At 42.8% G+C, this 18,307-nt stretch overlaps 1 protein-coding gene across 1 annotated transcript in view; it reads right to left on the bottom strand.

Moving 5' to 3' along the window:
• LOC126412964 (zwei Ig domain protein zig-8-like) overlaps positions 1–18,307 on the bottom strand; it is a 361,088-nt gene that overhangs the window by 67,910 nt on the left and 274,871 nt on the right. Inside the window, exon 2 of the mRNA XM_050082856.1 lies at positions 7,380–7,564. Within this exon, the coding sequence (XP_049938813.1) occupies positions 7,380–7,564 (185 nt within the window). The remainder of the gene's footprint in view (positions 1–7,379; positions 7,565–18,307) is intronic.

The raw sequence follows: 18,307 nt of genomic DNA, 5'->3' as shown, positions 1-18,307 counted from the left end.
TGTGGTGTGCGATGTCCAGTCGCGGAATAGTCAGTGCGATACTCCTTGATGGCACTGTGTGTATCGAACAGTACGTGAAGGTCTTGGAAGATGATATCATCCCCATTATCCAAAGTCACGCTGATTTCAAGAAGATGTGGTTCACGAAAGAGGGAGCTCGACACCATCTAAGTAGGAGAGTGATGTCCTGGAGCAGCACTTTAGGGACCGCATTCTGGCTCTGGTTACCCAGAGGCCACTGGCATGGGCCTCGATTGGCTGCCATATTCTCCGGATCTGAACACATGGGACTCCTTTTTTTGGGGCTACATTAAAGACAAGGTGTACAGTTATAACCCCAGAACTATTGTTGAGTTGAAAATAGCCATTCAGTAGGTCACCAACATCATCGATATTCCGACACTTCAGCGGCTCATGCAGAATTCCGCTATTCGTCTGCGGCACATCATCGCCAGTGATTCCAGGTAGATGGAACAAGTCATAACCTCAATCCGAATGTCTGTAGTGACGTTTAGTTGTTGAATAAAGTGTGTGAACTCCGTAGTTTGTAACTAATTTACGTTTTTTATCTTTTCACCCTGTAAATCACCGTATTTTTTTGCCCCACTGACATAGAAGCCTCAATATTTTACAGCGCCAAGAGATCATAGGCTTTAGTATGTGACATATATGTCAACTTGATGCATCATCCCGTTCCTCAGAAAAAGTGTTTTTAGCATTCTCACAGACGGACAACAAAGTGATCTTATAAGGCTTCCGTTTTTGGCGATTGAAGTATGGAACCCTAAAAAGTGAATGAACAGACACGGGTAAGTTTCCAACTCCTTGCACGATATTTTGAACGCGACGAAGTTCGCTGCCCGCCGGGTCTGGCGACTGTTCACAGCAACCGAAGAAAGGCGATCGGCTCGAGGCAGAGCGGGAATGTTCTAGCTATGTCAGGACATGCAGACTTCAAAAAAAAAAAAAAAAAAAATGTGTGAAATCTTATGGGACTTAACTGCTAAGGTCATCAGTCCCTAAGCTTACACACTACTTAAACTAAATTATCCTAAGGACATGCACACACACACACACCCATGCCCGAGGTAGGACTCGAACCTCCGCCGGGACCAGCCGCACAGTTCATGAGTGCAGCGCCTTAGGCTGCTCGGCTAATCCCGCACGGCTCATGCAGATTTCTTTAGCCGTTTAATCACAATGTACGAGTGCTATCATTGTGACACCAACGTATAGAATAAAACAAGCAATGGAAGCAAGTGGAACCATCACCGCCCAAAAGGCGAAGACGCAAACGGTCATCGAGTAACTTGATGCTGAGTATTTTTTGGAACTGCCTTGCCATGGTGTTTACATATTATGCTCGTAAAGGGCAAACCGCACAGGAGGACACTGCGAACGTTTCCTGTTGAGGCTACGGGAGGCTGTGAAGACGAAGGTCTCCATGAGGCTGCTCATTCTGCACTGAGCACCTTCACGCGTATTCTCTTAATACTGCACTCAGTGCCGGCCGAGGTGGCCGAGCGGTTCTAGGCGCTACAGTCTGGAACCGCGTGACCGCTACGGTCGCAGGTACGAATCCTCCCTCGGGCATGGATGTGTGTGATGTCCTCAGGTTAGTTAGGTTTAAGTAGTTCTAAGTTCTAGTGGACTGATGCCCGCAGAAGTTGAGTCACATAGTGCTCACAGTCATTCTGAATTTTACTGCACTCAGTGATGTCTCCCTCCTCACTTGCATGCAAAATAGTGTAGCAGGCATTTTCAGAATGACGATGAGCTGATTTTTCAAGTGGGACGTGTGTTGATCAGCAGCCAGACAGCCTAGTATATCCAACGTTTCTGTCTCCTCATCCGTCATTGCAAGTTAATATGTACAGAAACTCTAAAACCATCATCAAGTTTCATGGTTACAGTTCGATTCTCGTGTTCATAAGCAAAAATTACAACTATCCCTCATGGATGTAGAGGGACGAAAGCATCATATAAAGATAGCAAACGCGCAAGATGTATATGGCGTTATTCCTACTTCCGTGACATAATAAAGATTAGAGAAGTGTACTGTGTGGACCTTCCCCATACACTATCTCAGCAACAATATCCAGACCCGTCTAGATGTCCCTCCTAAGAGTCTACATGCGCATTTTCTCTGACGTTTCTGCAGATACCTGAAATTTAGTTTATGCACTGTGTAGCTGGAGTCAGCCCAAACAATTACTGCTCGCCACGGCTTTCATGCGACGCTCCTTGTCGACAGAAAGTTCCCGTTTGTTTCCCATTACAAACAAAATTATTTTTAAGGTGAAATTTTACTTCCCCAATCGACAGTGCTCATTCAGATAAGTCTAGTCCGATAGTAAAACAGTAAAACACGAAGAATAACAAATACTCCAGCAGCAGCTAAGTAGCGCTGTATGCTTGTAAGGGGGACTCAGCATAGCCCAGGGCAGTGGGTGTCGTTGCTGGAGTACTGATTATTTTTCGAGTTTTACTGTCCCTGTTAATACATAACGATATTTTTTTTCCTTTATTGAATTTAGATTCCCTCCGAAGGGGGCGGGCTGACAGCAGTTTAGTACGCTGCTCTCCAGCCTACAGAATTTTTAAAACATAAGAAGAGAAGAAAACAATAAAATCAGGCGATAAAATGATTACTTAAATTGTAAAACTGCGGAAAATTTCGGAAAGTTAAAACATAAAACAAAGGGGTGGGTGATGCTAATAAAATACACAGAAAGCAGACAGGTAAAACAGTAGACAGGCGATTAAAAAACACGGCGACGGTCTGGTTTCTGTTCGCAAGAGATATAAAAAATCAGACCCAGCGACAGTATGATGTCCATTCGCAACACTTCGGAAAAGACGCACAGCACTTAACAATCACTGGAAACACTGCACTAAAAAGTCGGCACGAAGATGACGCCACAGCCAAGGGCAGATTGGGGGGGGGGGGGGGGGGAGTATAATGATAAAACAGATATTGCACTAGACTAATCTGGGACCGCTCTCTCGAATGGGCACACAAAATTCCGCTTTACAAAGCGTTCTGTTCTCAACGCGGAACAAACTGACGCTTTCCGCCGACACTGGGCATCGCATTACAGACTGATTAGCAGTATTTGCTTGGGATGATTCCAGCTACACGATGCAGAAACTAAACTGCAGATTTCTGCTGAAACATCAGAGAAAATGCGGCCGACACTCTGCATAATGTAGAAGTGACCACCAGATGTCAGGAAAACCGGACCCGCCAGTATGAAAGGAGACTGGGTTTATAGCGCTGCCAGCAGAGAATCAGACAGCAAATATGTCGGTCACGAGAACTCAGTGACTTCGAACGATAGTCGGTCACTTGATGTCACCTGAATAAAAAATCCATCAGGGACATTTCAACCATTCTAAAGCTACACTAGTCGACTGTTGGTATTGTGATTGTGAAGTGGAAAGGTGAAGGAACAAGCACAGCTAAATCAAAACCACAATAGATCTCATATATTGAGGGACAGCGAGCTTCGAGTGTTCCAGAACCTGGTTATAAAAAATTGCATGGAAACAGCAGAAGGACTCAGTCTTGAATTCCAAAGTGCTACCAGCGTTCCAGCTGGCACAAAGACTGTAGGTGGCGAGTAAAAGGAAAGAGGTACAATGGTCAAGCAGCTCCTCATAAGCTGTCCGTTACTGGATTCAGTGCAAGGCGACGCTAGAGATGGCGTTAAAAGCGAAGCCACTGGACAACTGGTGACTGGAGACGAGTTATGAATCGCGCTACACCTTGTGACAATCCGATGGAATGATCTGGGTTTGAGGAATGCGTGGAGAACGTTATGTGCCAACATGTATAGTGCTGAGAGTGAAGCACATAGGAAGTGGCGTTACGCTATGGGAGATGTTTTTCATTATTAGAAAGTGATCCCTTTATTGTGATTAAGAAGTTAAATGCGAAAATATATCAACATAGCAGCATTGTGTAGTACATAAAGCGGAGGAACAATTCGAAGTTGGTAATTCTATGAGGATAACAATGCACTCTGTCACAAAGCAGTATCCGTAAGGCATTTGTGGGCAATAACTTTCTTGGAAAGAATTGGCCTGGCCAGGGTACCGACATGAACACCACGCAACTTCTTTGATACGAGTCAGAATGTCGACTTAGCTACAGACCCCAGTGTCCAGCATCACTACCTTCTCTGCTTTCGGCTTTTGAGGAGACACAGACATTCAGACACCTCATAGAAACTGGCCCCAGCAAATTTGAAGCCGTCACAAATGCGAAGGGGGCATACCTTATATAAATGTCCACTAATCTACGCTCATGCTCATAAATTAAGGATAATTGCAGAATGTGGTGCCACACAACGCGGCACTACACAAAACTGGCGCTAATAGCATAGGCACATAGGGAACACACAGGACACAGATCTGTAAGTCGACGGTATTGGTGATAAGTTGAGAAAACCGTCCCGAAACACATGTGCTACAAAACGCCACTGCTTCCTACGCATGTACCCCGACATCAATATGGGATATGATCACCATGCACACGTACACAGGCCGCACAACGGGTTGGCATACTCTGGATCAGGTGGTCGAGCAGCTGCTGGGATATAGCCTCCCATTCTTGCACCACTGCCTGTCGGAGCTTCTGAAGTGTCCTAGGGGTTTGAAGACGTGCAGCGATACGTCGACCGAGAGCATCCCAGACGTTCGCGACGGGGTTTAGGTCTGGAGAACAGGCAGGCCACTCCATTCGCGTGATATCTTCTAATTCAAGGTACTCCTCGACGATGGCAGCTCGGTGGGGCCGTGCGTTATCATCCATCAGGAGGAAGGTAGGACCCGCTGCACCCCTGAAAAGGTGCAAAATGACGTCCCGATACACCTGACCTGTTACAGTTCCTCTGTCAAAGACATGCAGGGGTGTATGTGCACTAATCATAATCCCACCCCACACCATCAAACCACGAGCTCCATACAGGTCCCTTTCAAGGACATTAAGGGGTTAGTACCTGGTTCCTGGTTCGCGCCAGATGAAAACCCGGTGAGAATCGCTGTTTAGACTACACCTGGACTCGTCCGTGAACATTACCTGGGACCACTGTTCCAATGACCACGTACTGTGTTCTTGACACCAGGCTTTACAGGCTCTCCTGTGACCAGGGGTTAGTGGACTGCTCCTCGCCTCCGGGCGAATAAACCATGTCTGTTCAGTCGTCTGTAGACTGTGTGTCTGGAGATAGCTGTTCCAGTGGCTGCGGTAAGGTCCCAAACAAGGGTATCTGCAGCACTCCGTGGCCGTCTGCGGGCACTGGTGGTGAGATATCGGTCTTCTTGTGGTGTTGTACACTGTGGACGTCCCGTACTGTAGCGCCTGGACACGTCTCCTGTCTGCTCGAATCGTTGCCATAATCTTGAGATCACATTTTGTGGCACACTGAGGGCCCTCGCTACGACTTACAGTGCTTGACCAGCCTCCAGGCGCCCTAGAATTCTACCCCTCATAACGTTTTCAATATGTGTTCTTTGAGCCATTTTCAACACATAGTCACCATTAGCACGTCTGACAATGTCTGCACACTTACTCGCTGCACCGTACTCTGACATGCACCAACACACCTCTGCATATGTGTACTGCTGCCAGCGCCACACTGCGACGACCGCAGGTCAAATGCACCGCGTGGTCATACCCCGAGGTGATTTAAACCCGCAAACCGCTCACCAGTGCGTTGCTTTACCAAGTATCAGCATTATCAAATGGTTTAAATGGCTCTGAGCACTATGGGACTTAACTTCTGAGTTCATCAGACCCTTGAACGTAGAACTACTTAAACCTAACTAACCTAAGGACATCACACACATCCATGCCTGAGGCAGGATTCGAACCTGCGACAATAGCGGTCGCGCGGTTCCAGACTCAGCATTATCCATAATTCATGAGCATAAGTGTATGTTCGGATACTTCTGCTCAGATGTTTTATTTTCATGAATTTTCTCATTTGAAGAAGACAGAGGGAGCTCTCTGTTTTAGGCCTACTTGCTGAAAACTTTCAAAAGCTAAGGTTGCAGAAATATTTCTTTATTTAAAACAACCGGTTTCGACAACTTTGCTGTCATCTTCACATACTAAAAAATCTTTTTGTTATGAAACGTTCATTTTAAGTTGGATCTCAAGCCTAGTTGTCATGCAGATAAAAGACAGCACATTATAAAAGGTTTGTCATAACTTAAATATTTAAAAACGTGTTTTATGTTTTTAAATATTTTAGCCATGACAAACCTTTTATAACGTGCTGTTTTTTATCCAGATACTAACTTGGCGAGAGGTCCAACTTAAAACGAACACATTTCATAACAAAAAGATATTTCAAGGCCTGAAACTATCAGCAAGATCTGTAGAAACCGGTTGCTTTAAATAAATAAATATTGACATGTGGAATAATCGGGTCTACTGCCGGATGTTTGTGTCGCTCTGGCATAATATTTCGGCCACGTACATCGTTGCCTTCTTCAGGTGCTACCTGAGACTGCCGTATTGGAGGATCTTGTTCAGTATTTATGGCCAGAGGGCGCTGGGTGCTCTCTTTGCCGTCCGCGACCGCCAGGCGCTGCTTGTAAGGGCCTCAGAGAGCTGCCACAGATCGCGACCAAGTCGGGCGCGGACGTTCGAGGGAGCACTGGGGAAGAGACACCTTACAAGCAGCGCCAGGCGGGCGCGGACGGCAAAGAGAGCACCCAGCGCCAAGGGTGTACCCAGGATGTGAACTAGGAAAGGGGGGGGGGGGGGGGGGGGCAGGTCATACTAGTCTCAGGAAACAAGGACTCGAGACAACATACAGCACTTCTTATTAAATAAAACAGTAAACCAGTGAAAAACTGCTTTTGATAAACATTTTAAATACAAGAATGCACTTGTACAATCCGAGAAAAGATGCAGCATTTCTTATTAAATAAAACAGTAAACTAGTAAAAAACTGCGAATGTCTCTAGGGGGGCAGCTGCCCCCCCCCCCCCCCCCCCCCCCCCCGCCGCCTGCCCCTCGCTGGGTACGCCCATGCCCAGCGCCCTCTGGGCATAAATACTGGAGAAGATCCTCCAATACTGCAGTCTCAGGTAGCACCTGAAGAAGGCAACGAGTTACGTGGCTGAAATATTGTGCCAGAGCGACACGAACATCCGGCAGTAGACCCGACTATTCCACATGTCAATATCTCGCCGGGAAAGCCTGAAGAGTTACAAATAAATATTCATGCGATCTTGGCTTCTGAATGTTTTATTTACTTTTGGCGAGTCCAAACATACAAGGAGTCTCGCCGTCGAGTGCACTGTGCTGTCGCAAATCGCGAGACACCAGCGCCAGGTACACGTGAGGAGGAACTGGTACTCACGGTGCGGTTGCCGAGGTTCTTGACGCGGCAGTTGAGGTAGGCCGTCCTCCCCACGAGGCCGGTCAGGTTGTCGGGCACCGAGGAGTCGAAGTAGGGACCGCCGGCTCCGTCTGCCGCCACCTGCGTGCCGTCCTGCAGGAAGTCCGTCACGAAGCGGCTGCTGGAGGACCCGGGACCCGCGCCCCCTGCAACATGCGTGTCCAGCCGTTACAAGCCACAGCACGGCTACACAAACTCTGCAAACATTTTGCGTCAGGGGGCCTTAGCGAACAGCGACATTACCGTTTATTTGGAAAAACTGCGCTTCTCTACACATTACGAGACCACTCCAGAAGAAACGCACACTATATACATTTTTAAATCCATCTTTTGTTCTACGTCATTCAAGATCTCACGCCAGATGTGTTTTTATAATTTTTTTTTATACTTATGGTACGTGAAGTTCATAATTCAAATATCACCCTCCAAAGCTGTTCGATACAACTCTCAAAAATGCTCGAAAAAAAACAGGTTTCATGTTTCCCAAAAATTTTAATAGGCTAAAGCAGGGCCGGCCACGGCGTGCCAAACTTCACACGTGCAGCATCTCGGAAGAACCAAGAACAGCGCGATATTTCGTTTAGCATTGCTGTGCGGCATTTTTCGGTCGGCGAACTTTCTGTGTTCGACAGAATCGTGGTGTCAGTGTTGTTTACCCTTCGTTGTATTGTATTGTATCATATGTTAACCAGGGACCTAGAAACGACGGAGAGGCTCCATCCCCGCCGCAGCCGCAGTGGTCCACAACCCCACGACGACTACCGCAGTCCACTTCACCCCTCCGTCGCTCCACACCGAACCCAGGGTTATTGTGCGATTCGGCCCCTCATCGTCTCAAAGTAGCACTTGCAATATATGTCCTCAATTATTTTATGGATGTATTATAATCTCTGTTTACCTCTACAGTTTTTACCCTCTACAGCTCACTCCGGTAGTATGGAAGTTATTCCCTGATGTCTTAACTATCCCGTCCCTTCTTCTTGTTAGTATTTTACATACATTACTTTTCTCGATGATTTTCCGGAGAACTTCATCATTGAGAACCTCCCAATTACTTACCCTATCAGTCCACCAAATTTTCAGCATTCTTCGGTAGCGCCATAGTCCATGTTTCACTACCATACAATGCTGTGCTCCAATAGTACATTCTCAGGAATTTCTTCCTCAATGTAACCCTATGTTTGATACTAGTAGACCTCTCTTGTCCAAGAATCCGCTTTTTGCCAGTGCTAGTATGCTTTAGATTTCCTCCTTGCTCCGACCGTCGTCGGTTATTTTACTGCATACATAGCAGAATTCCTTAACTTCATTTACATCATGACCAATCAGTCCTGATGTTAAGTTTCTCGCTGACTCCATTTCTGCTACTTCTCATTACTATCGTCTTTCTTCGATTTACTCTCAATCCATATTCTGTATTCATTAGACTGTTCATTCCATTCAGCAGATCCTGTCCTTCTTCACTTCCACTGAGGAGAGCAATGTCATCAGCGTATCTCATTATTGCTGTCCTTCCGCCTAGAATTTTAATTCTACTCTTGTACCTTTCTTTTATTTCTATAACTGCTTTTTCGATGCATAGATTGAACAGTAGGGACGAAAGACTACATACCTGTCTTACACCCTTTTTAATCCCACTCTTATTATTCCTTCCTGGTTCTTGTACATATCGTATATTACCCGTCTTCCCTCACAGCTTACCCCCATTTTCTGAGAGTTTCGACCATCTTGCACCATTTTCCAGGTCGACAAATCCTATGAACGTGTCTTGATTTTTCTTTAGTCTCGCTCCGATTATAAACTGCAACGTCAGAATTGCCTCTCTGCTGCCTTTACCTTTCCTAAATCCAAACTATATCTAATACACCCTTAATTTTCTTTTCCAGTCTTATTCTGGTCAGCAGCTTAGATTCGTGAGCTGTCGGATTTTGCAGTCTCCGGAACTGTGTCGATGATATTTTTTCCAAAAGTCAGATTTTTTGCGCCAAATTTACACATTCAACATACCAACGTGAATAATCATTTTGTTGCCACTTCCCGCAATTTATCTTAGAAATTCTGATGTAATGTTATCTATCTCTTCTGCCTTATTTGATGTTAAGTCCTCCAAAGTTCTCTTGAACCGTGATTCTAATACTATAATACTATACTTCTAAATCGACCCCTGTTTCTTCTTCTATCACATCAGACAAATCTTTCCCCTCATAGAGGCCTTGAGCGTACTCTTTCCATTCCCGTTGCATCCTTAATGCTACCTTAATTTCAGGCTGTTTTGACTTTTCTATACGAGTGTGCTGAGTCAGTCTTTCCGACAATAATTGCATTTGTTTACATACATCCACTCTTTATGCCAATTAAGCTAAAATATAACATTGACATAATGTTATAAACAACACATGGTGCATCAGGTCGTTAATACATATCTCAACTGTGAACTATGAAGAAATGATGTATTATATTTACAACAATTATTCATTCACATTTGTAAAATATTAAGTACCAAAAGTTTCCCTACATATTAATATTTAACAACAAATTTACAGTTATAAAATAAAAAATAACCCACAGAAGATAGCACAAAAAATGCTGAAAAATACTGAAACAAAACAGAAAAAAAAGTCTTGCGTAAGGCGGAATTCCTCTTCCCATTTCGTAGCAAGCACGGACATAACAAGATGAACTGCAACATCACAAGATGATTATCCCTGAACATTTTTGTGTTTCCTTCTTTAATCGATCATCTGTAGTATTGCTTATTTTACCCATGGTTTCTTCGCTGTTACCTTATTTGTACCTATGTTTTTTTCTCCAATTTCTGTGATTGCCCTTTTTAGCGCCGTCCATTTTTCTTCAGCTGAACTACCTACTGAGCTATTCCATAACGCATTATCTTTATCTTCAAAGAACTTCAACCATATCTTCTCATTCCTTGCGCATTGATTCTTCCTGCCTAATCCCCTAAACTTCAACCTACTGTTCATCACTACTAAATTGTTATCTGTGTCTATATCTCCTTCTGGTACGACTTACACTGCAGTATCTGATTTCGAAATCTCTGCCTTTTCCAAGTGTACCTCTTCGTCCTATGATTTTTGAAAAGAGTATCCGTTATTAGTAACTGAAATTTATTGCAGAGGTCAATTAGTCTTTTTCTTATCTTTCATCCCTAGTACCAAGCCCATATTTTCCTGTAACCCTTTTTTCTACTCCTTCCTCTGAGAACCGTATTCCAATCCCTCGTGAGTATTAGATTTTCATCTCCCTTTACGAACTGAATTACGCGTTCAATATGCTTGCACACTTTCTCTATTCTTTCATCTGCAGCTTGCGACTTCGGCACCTATACCAGAACTATCGTTGTCAGTGTTGGTTTCCTGTCGATTCTGATGAGTACAGCCATGTCACCAATTGTATTGTATTGTATTGTGTGGAACTGGGGACCTAGAAACGACGGATAGGCTTCGTCCCAGCCGTAGCCCTCAGTAGTTTACAACCCCACAACAGGCTACAGAAGTCCACTCACCCCACCGCCGCCCCACACCGAACCCAGGGTTATTGAGGGTTCGGCTTCGGCCTCCAGTGGACACCCCCGCCCCCAGGGAACGTCTCACACCAGACGAGTGTAACCCCAACGTTTGAGTGGTAGAATAATTATGGTGTACGCGTATGTGGAGAAAGTGTTTGCGCAGCAATCGCCGACATAGTGTAACTGAGGCGGAATAGGAGGAACCAGTCCGCATTCGCCGATGCGGATGGAAAACCGCCTTAAAAACCATCCACAGGCTGGCCGGCACACCGGACCTCGACACTAACCCGCCGGACGGATTCGTGCCGGGGACAGGCACGCCTTCTCGCGCGGAAAGCAGTGCGATAGACCGCACGGCCGATCGGGCGGGCTCCCTGTCACCAAACTGCTCACAGTAAATCACTCGCTGCCCAACCTTCGTATTCATAACGAACCCAACTCCCGTTGTACTATTTTCTGGGAAATTGTTTTCGTCTGTCTGTATACTGGCTGTTTGCATAAGAAAAAGTTATACCATGTGCTCATAGCACCGAAAATAAATAATACTGAAAAGTTGGTTTGCGTTTTATCTATGTTGTTAAGAAATGTGAAACATAAAACGAAGTCGTGTGCATTGCGACTGCACTGCCATTCAAATTCGGGGCGTTCGCAGTTTCTGCCTCTTCCCCCTCCTCGCGCTCAGACAGCGTAGAGTGGCGGTGGGGGAAACGTGCTAGACAGGTTGAGAGCTGTGGCTTATAAGTGGAATTCCTGCCACCACTGCGCTAAAGGGAGGTCCCTTTTTCGACAAGCAGCATTGCACTGTGGTAGTGCGCTCGCCTACCACGTGTGGGTCTGAGTTTTATTCCCATCGGATGCAAAAGTTTAAAAAAAAGTGCATGTTCTACGAACATTTCCTTTACGCGTAAAATACATGAAGAGGTAAAAATTCGGTAGCATTCGAGACTGGTAATCGCTGAACCGAGTCTCGTTTCGGGCATTACTTTTTTCGTTCTGTTCGATTACCTATATTATGTAAATATAAAATTTGTCAAATATATACAGATTAATACATATCTAAATGCCATTTTTAATGAGAAATGCACGGGTTCATATTTAATTACTTATAGTACACAAACATCCAGTTTTCTTTTCAAATATACATTCTTAATTATCGATCTTTTATGGAAGACTCTTAATCCAGATTGTCTGAATTTTTAAGAAAAATTAAAAATTAAGTCTTTTGCATCTTTGTATATTTTGCGATTCAGGGAAATGTTTGTTGAACATGGACCATCGTTTAAAAATTATAATGTTGTTGGTATGGAACTCAGGCACTCCGTGTGCGCCCACTAAAAACAAAATCGGAACTGCGACTTTCCTTTAGCGTATTACTGTCGGAAGGCTTCTCGAGACTTTTTGAGTGTACCATCTAAAGGCTTTTGTGGGTTGATATTTGAGCTCTGAACTTAAGGTAACATAAATATAAAAACCATACAAAAACTCGATAGCCGTGTGGTTTCGTTGTTAGTTCTTCACGGTCATAGAAACATTCACCCCGATTGTATTCAAATTCAGCTCACCGTTTCCCGGAAGTCGCGCCGTTGTAGCACTCCGTGAAGTTGGCTGCTGCACTTCAACTTTGTCGAAACAACGTGCTGTTATAAACTTCCTAAGTTGTGAGAACGAGACAGTTACCAATATTTAAAAGAGACTGAAAAAGGCATTTTGGGATGACGCTACTGATTGCAGTGCAGTTAGTCATTTGCCAAGCAGATTATCTAGTGAAAGTAATCACGCCAATACTCGGAAAATCCTGCGCAGACTCCTGACAATGACATGAATGCTGCTGACAAGCGCGTAACAGAGAACGAACTGTCAAACAGTGTAGGGGTAGGAAAATCGAGTGAGTGGATGGTGCTGAATTAGCTGAGAGAAAGGTATGCACCACGAGGGATCCGAGAATGTTAACATATGACAAAGATTGGATGTACAGCTTTGTAACACTTACCCTACAGCCATGATTTGGCACCTTTTAATTACCCCCTAGTCGGTAAAGTGAAGGAATCCCTTGGCACAATGAGATTTGAAGACGATGACTGCTTTGTAAAGGCTGCTAAACAGTGACTCAAACGTGCTTATCCTGACTTCTACTACGCAGGTATATAGGCCATAAAAGGACTGGTCCAGTACAAGTCGAAACCTATCCTGAAATTTATGAACAAAACAAAAAGAAAAGTGATTCAGTTTTATCTCCAGTGTTAACACTTAGTGATATCGCAAAGCAATTGCCAATTATTGTGGATATTCGAGTAAATGGTAACTGTGAACAGCTGTGTCAGAGAAACTATCAACGGAAATTGAAATCTGCTTTACAAATTGCGATCCTGTTGTGCTGTGTTACCTGTTTACCGATGCGGCGACAGCAGAGGGTAAGTGCATGCCGTGTAGAGTGTGCGCTGTCTGCTACAGCTACGGTAAGGGAGAAAACTGCTCCTGACCCCTGGCAAGCAAAGAATTTGGCAACTTTCTGGATTCAAAAAAAATGCTTGTAGTGTGTCTTAGTAGCTAAAATTCTGACACAGTGCTTCTTTCTGTGTATTCTTCCTATACGAAAAATTTCATGGTAGGTTTCGACACTTCGTATTGGGCAATATCCTTGTTAGTTCCATAGTAGCTTAAGACAGCTGGAAGGGGCGAAAATTATGTGAAAAAATTACATTTTGCCTCTCAGTAATGTATCAATCTACCGTAAAAACTTCATACGTACGGTAAATAAACTGGATTTTCAACAAAAAGCATTGGGCGTTTCTTCTGGAGTGGCCTTTGTAGGTTCAGTAGGTTCCAATAATCTGGATATCTGGTTCTCAACTCAGATCGCGTCTCTTTATATATATATATATATATATATATATATATATATATATATATATATATATATATATATATATATATATATATGCAGGAACTGTACAGCATTCGATACTCCAGACGTAATGGTGGCAAAAATCGTTGACAATATTATTAAATTTAATTTTACTCAACTATCATTCACAGATTCTGGTGGGGTACTAGTTAACAAGTTAAGATTGATCTGTACGCTACTGTATTGTCTCTTTTCGTTTTGAATGTAAAATAACGCCAAAGAGAAAGGAGAACTGTTGCAGAAATTTCAATCAAAGATTTGCAAACATTCTGCGATGCTCAGACGAAGGTCTTAATGACGTAAATTACTGGTTGCGAAAAGACAAGAAGTCTGGCTATTACCGCCATTTGCGCGTCCGCGGACAAAGACGGTAGTGATGGTGGATTATATGATGTTGGCGCTCATTCTGAAGACATTACGACACACATAGAGGCCAAAACACAAAAACTTGTTTTAGTATCAGTCTTCAGGTTAGCTTTATGCAGCCAATCTTTTCATTTCAAAGCAGCAGTTGCAACCTATATCCTCAGTTCGGCAGAGAACCTCGTCATTCCTTACCTCATCAGTCACCTGATTATCACCATTCGTTTTTAGCACCACATCTCAAATGCTTTGATGCTCTTCTGTTCCGGTTTCCACACAGTTCACGTTTCACTGTCATACAATGCTGTGCTGCAAACGTAGATTCTCAGAAATTTCTTCTTTAAATTGAAACCTGTGTTTGACAGTAGTAGACTTCTCTCCTCCAGTAAGGCCATTTTTGCTTTTTATGGCCACCCTGCTCCATCCACCATGGGTTATTTTGCTGCCTAGGCATCAGACTTCCTTAATTTCGTCTACTTCGTGATCCCCAATTCTGGTACTAAGTTTCTCACTGTTCTCGTTTCTGCTACTTCTCATTACTTTCATCTTTCTCCGATTTTCTCTTAATCCCTATTCTGTACTCATTACACCGTTCATTCAGTTCAAAAAATTCTGTAATAAATTTTTACTTCCATAGAGGTTAGCAATGTCATCAGCGAATCTTACACTGACATCCTTTCACCTTGAATTTTAATGCCACTCTTGAACTTTTCTTTTTACTTCCTTCCTTGTTTCTTCGTTATACAGATTGAACAGCGGTGGCAAAAGACTACAGCCCTCTCTTACACCCATTTCAATCCGAGTACTTCGTTCTTGCTCTTCAATCATATTCTTCACTCTTGAATCTTGCATATACCGCATATTATCCATCTTTCCCTGTAGCGTACCCCTATTTTTCGCAGAATTTGGAACATCTTGCACCATTTTACATTGTCGAGCGCTTTTTCGAGGTCGACAGATCATATGAACGTGACTTAATTTTCCTTTAGCCTTGCTTCCATTATCAACCGCAACGTCAAAAATACCTTTCTTAAAGCCAGATTGATCGTCATCTACCAGATCTTCTATTTTCTTTTCCATTTTTATGTATATTATCCCTGTCAGCAAATTCGGTGCATGAGCTGTTAAACTGATTTTTCGATAATTATCGCACTTGTCGGCTCTTGCTGCCTTCGGAATACTGTGGATGACGTTTTTCCGAACGTGTGATGGTGTATCACCAGTCCCATACACTCTACACACCAATGTGAATATTCGTTTATTAACCCATGCCATTCAAATTTTGTCTGAATTCCCGGATTATCCGGATTTTCGATAATACGGATGACAGACCGTCCGTCGTAGTCGGGATGAACAAAGTATCACTGCACCTCAAAGTAAAATATAAACTAAAACTTCCTGGCAGATTAAATCTGTGTTCTGCACCAGAACTCTAACGCCGTTCCTAGAACGAGTCCTGGTCCTGCACGCAGTTTTAATCTGCCAAAAAGTTTCAAAACAGCCAACACTCCAAAGGAGAGAGAAACTTTATTCTTGAGATAATGCTAAAATTTTTCAGGGAAATTCAGCTTTTATGCAACGTGGTTACCTCGAAGTTAAATAGTCTACAAAATGACTTTAAATAATATTATTTACCTTATCTTTGTAGATGTAGAACCTGCAAGTGTGGTGGAAACATCGGGTGTTTGCTACCGATAATTTTATGATACCTTTCTAAGAACAATTTTATTCTTGCATTATTAGTTTTCCAACCACCACTGACGTGCCGTAAGGTGGTGAGTATTTGCAGGCTCTTTCTATTTTATACAATGTGCAGAAGTTGTTGGAATCATAACGCTGGTGAAATAGTTGGAATTTACATGGATTCCACCATTTTATGCAATTAAATAAAAGACTGATGTTTTATTTTGTTACTTACATGTCACTTTAAGTTGTAAGTATGGCACGTTAAAAGGTTGGCATAACTATACATCGTTGGACAACTTGAAACGTCCCCTTTGTAAAACAATTATACACGACTGTGCTTAAACTGACACACAATATTTTGTTAGCGCAACGCAATCTGACTTTCAATAATCCCTACAAAAGAATGGGCCCTGACTAACATTAAACTATACCTTTCACAAATCACTTACCTCACAAAAATCTTCGCTACTCAAGCTACTGCAATACAGCGAGCGCCACTACTGCCAGCTAAATAAAAGATTCAAACTACTGAAGGCACTAACTACTGATAGGGATAGTTAGCAAATGAAAGATATTAATAGAGAACAAACAATGTATTTACCTTGATATCATCATATATAAATATAGCAGTTCATGACAAATTTCAAAACTCCGCCATCTCTCTCCCCACATCCACCACTGCTGGCGGCTCACCTCCAACTGCGCAACGCTACGCGCTGTTCACATCCAGCTGCCGCTGCCCAACACTACAACGGCAGACAACAATGCAAACTAGCCACAGACTGCACACAGCACAGCCAGTGATTTTCAGAGCGCTACGTGGCGTTACCAATATAAGAACCTAAACAGCCTACTTACATAGCCCCCATGCTCCCCACAAAAAATTTTTCAAATTGGTTTGGGCAGTGGCCAATACATATTTGTTAAAATTTTTCATAATCGTAATTACAATAACAAAGAAATCAAATGCACACACTTATGGATACAATGTTGGTCAAAAGCTAAAATTTTCTCACAGTCCATAAAGATAGTCCTGATCATTCATAATAATAGTAATTACAGTTTTTTTTCACAAAGTCTCATTAGTAAAAGAAATTGCACACAGAAGTAGTGGATTTCCATGCAGTCTTGAAGAAGTAGTGTTCACAGTCCATAAAGATAGTCCCGATCATTCATCATAATAGTAATTACAGTTTTTTTTCACAAAGTCTCATTAGTAAAAGAAATTGCACACAGAAGTAGTGGATTTCCATGCAGTCTTGAAGAAGTAGTGTTGTCCTTCCAATGGAAAGACAGTGCTGACTCTTGACATACAGGCAGGAAATGGGCCACAACAGAGCAAACCCACAGCAGAGTCAGTCGAAGTTTTGAAGAATATTGGTAGGTAGGTCATCACAGAGCATACCCATTGTAGTCCTGGTAGAGATTACGATATTGGTGGGCCACCAGAGGTGCAGACCCACTGAATGGTATTGGTGAGTCATGAAAGGTGCAGACCCACTGCAGTCCTTGTAGAAATAATGGTACTGGTGGGCCATCAAAGATGCAGACCCACTGTAGTCCTTGTAGAGACGGCCAGCAGCCATCTGTTGTGACTGTGCAGGTGCACAATCACCATTGAAGAGTCTTGCGGATAATATAGCAAGTCCATAACCACCACTTGTGCACTCACAAAATTTTTTTTTGAAATGTCCTTAGAACCAGCAATGCTGTTATCCAGTCCCTTGCTAAATTATTAACACACGTGCAAACACTAACAGTCTCAACTTCTCACATACTGTGCATATATTATGGCCAACAGAAACGTGTGCAGTGAAATGATACTTAATTTGAAGAACTGGTAACAATTACAATTTGATAACATAAAAATACAATAACAAAGGTACAAAATACATCATTAAAGAACATAACAATACAGAGAACATTTGTAGTACAGGCTTTACAAAAGAATCGAAATAACATATACGTCAGTGTTCCAGGAATTATGACATGAGTACATACATAAAAGATCAGAATAACTTTCGAAACACCAACTTCACACATGAACATTAAGACAGAACAGAATAAATAATGTATAAACATCTTTACAAAGAAAATAACATAGTATTTGAAAAATTCTACAACATAGCTCTCATCAGCTAAACACATAAAGACAGGAAAAACACAAATACACAAGGGTACACAAACATATAGAGGAATAATACAAAAGGAAAGGACAGGGTTTGTTTTACTGCAGTATTTTGCAAACAAAACTTCCTTTACTTCTTGGAGATCTCCCTTTATTCATCATTATTCCCAAAAAGTCCTATCTATACCTGCTTTCTGTATTCTAACCATATTTCTTTCAAAATACTTATGGCTCATTGTACAATACTCATTTTGGCCCAAATCGTTTTCATATAACTTCTC

This window comes from Schistocerca serialis, chromosome 7, assembly GCF_023864345.2.
Source record: "Schistocerca serialis cubense isolate TAMUIC-IGC-003099 chromosome 7, iqSchSeri2.2, whole genome shotgun sequence".
Taxonomy (NCBI): Eukaryota; Metazoa; Arthropoda; class Insecta; order Orthoptera; family Acrididae; genus Schistocerca; species Schistocerca serialis.
Note: the sequence above shows the minus strand (reverse complement) of the source record. Positions and strands in the feature narration are given on the sequence as shown.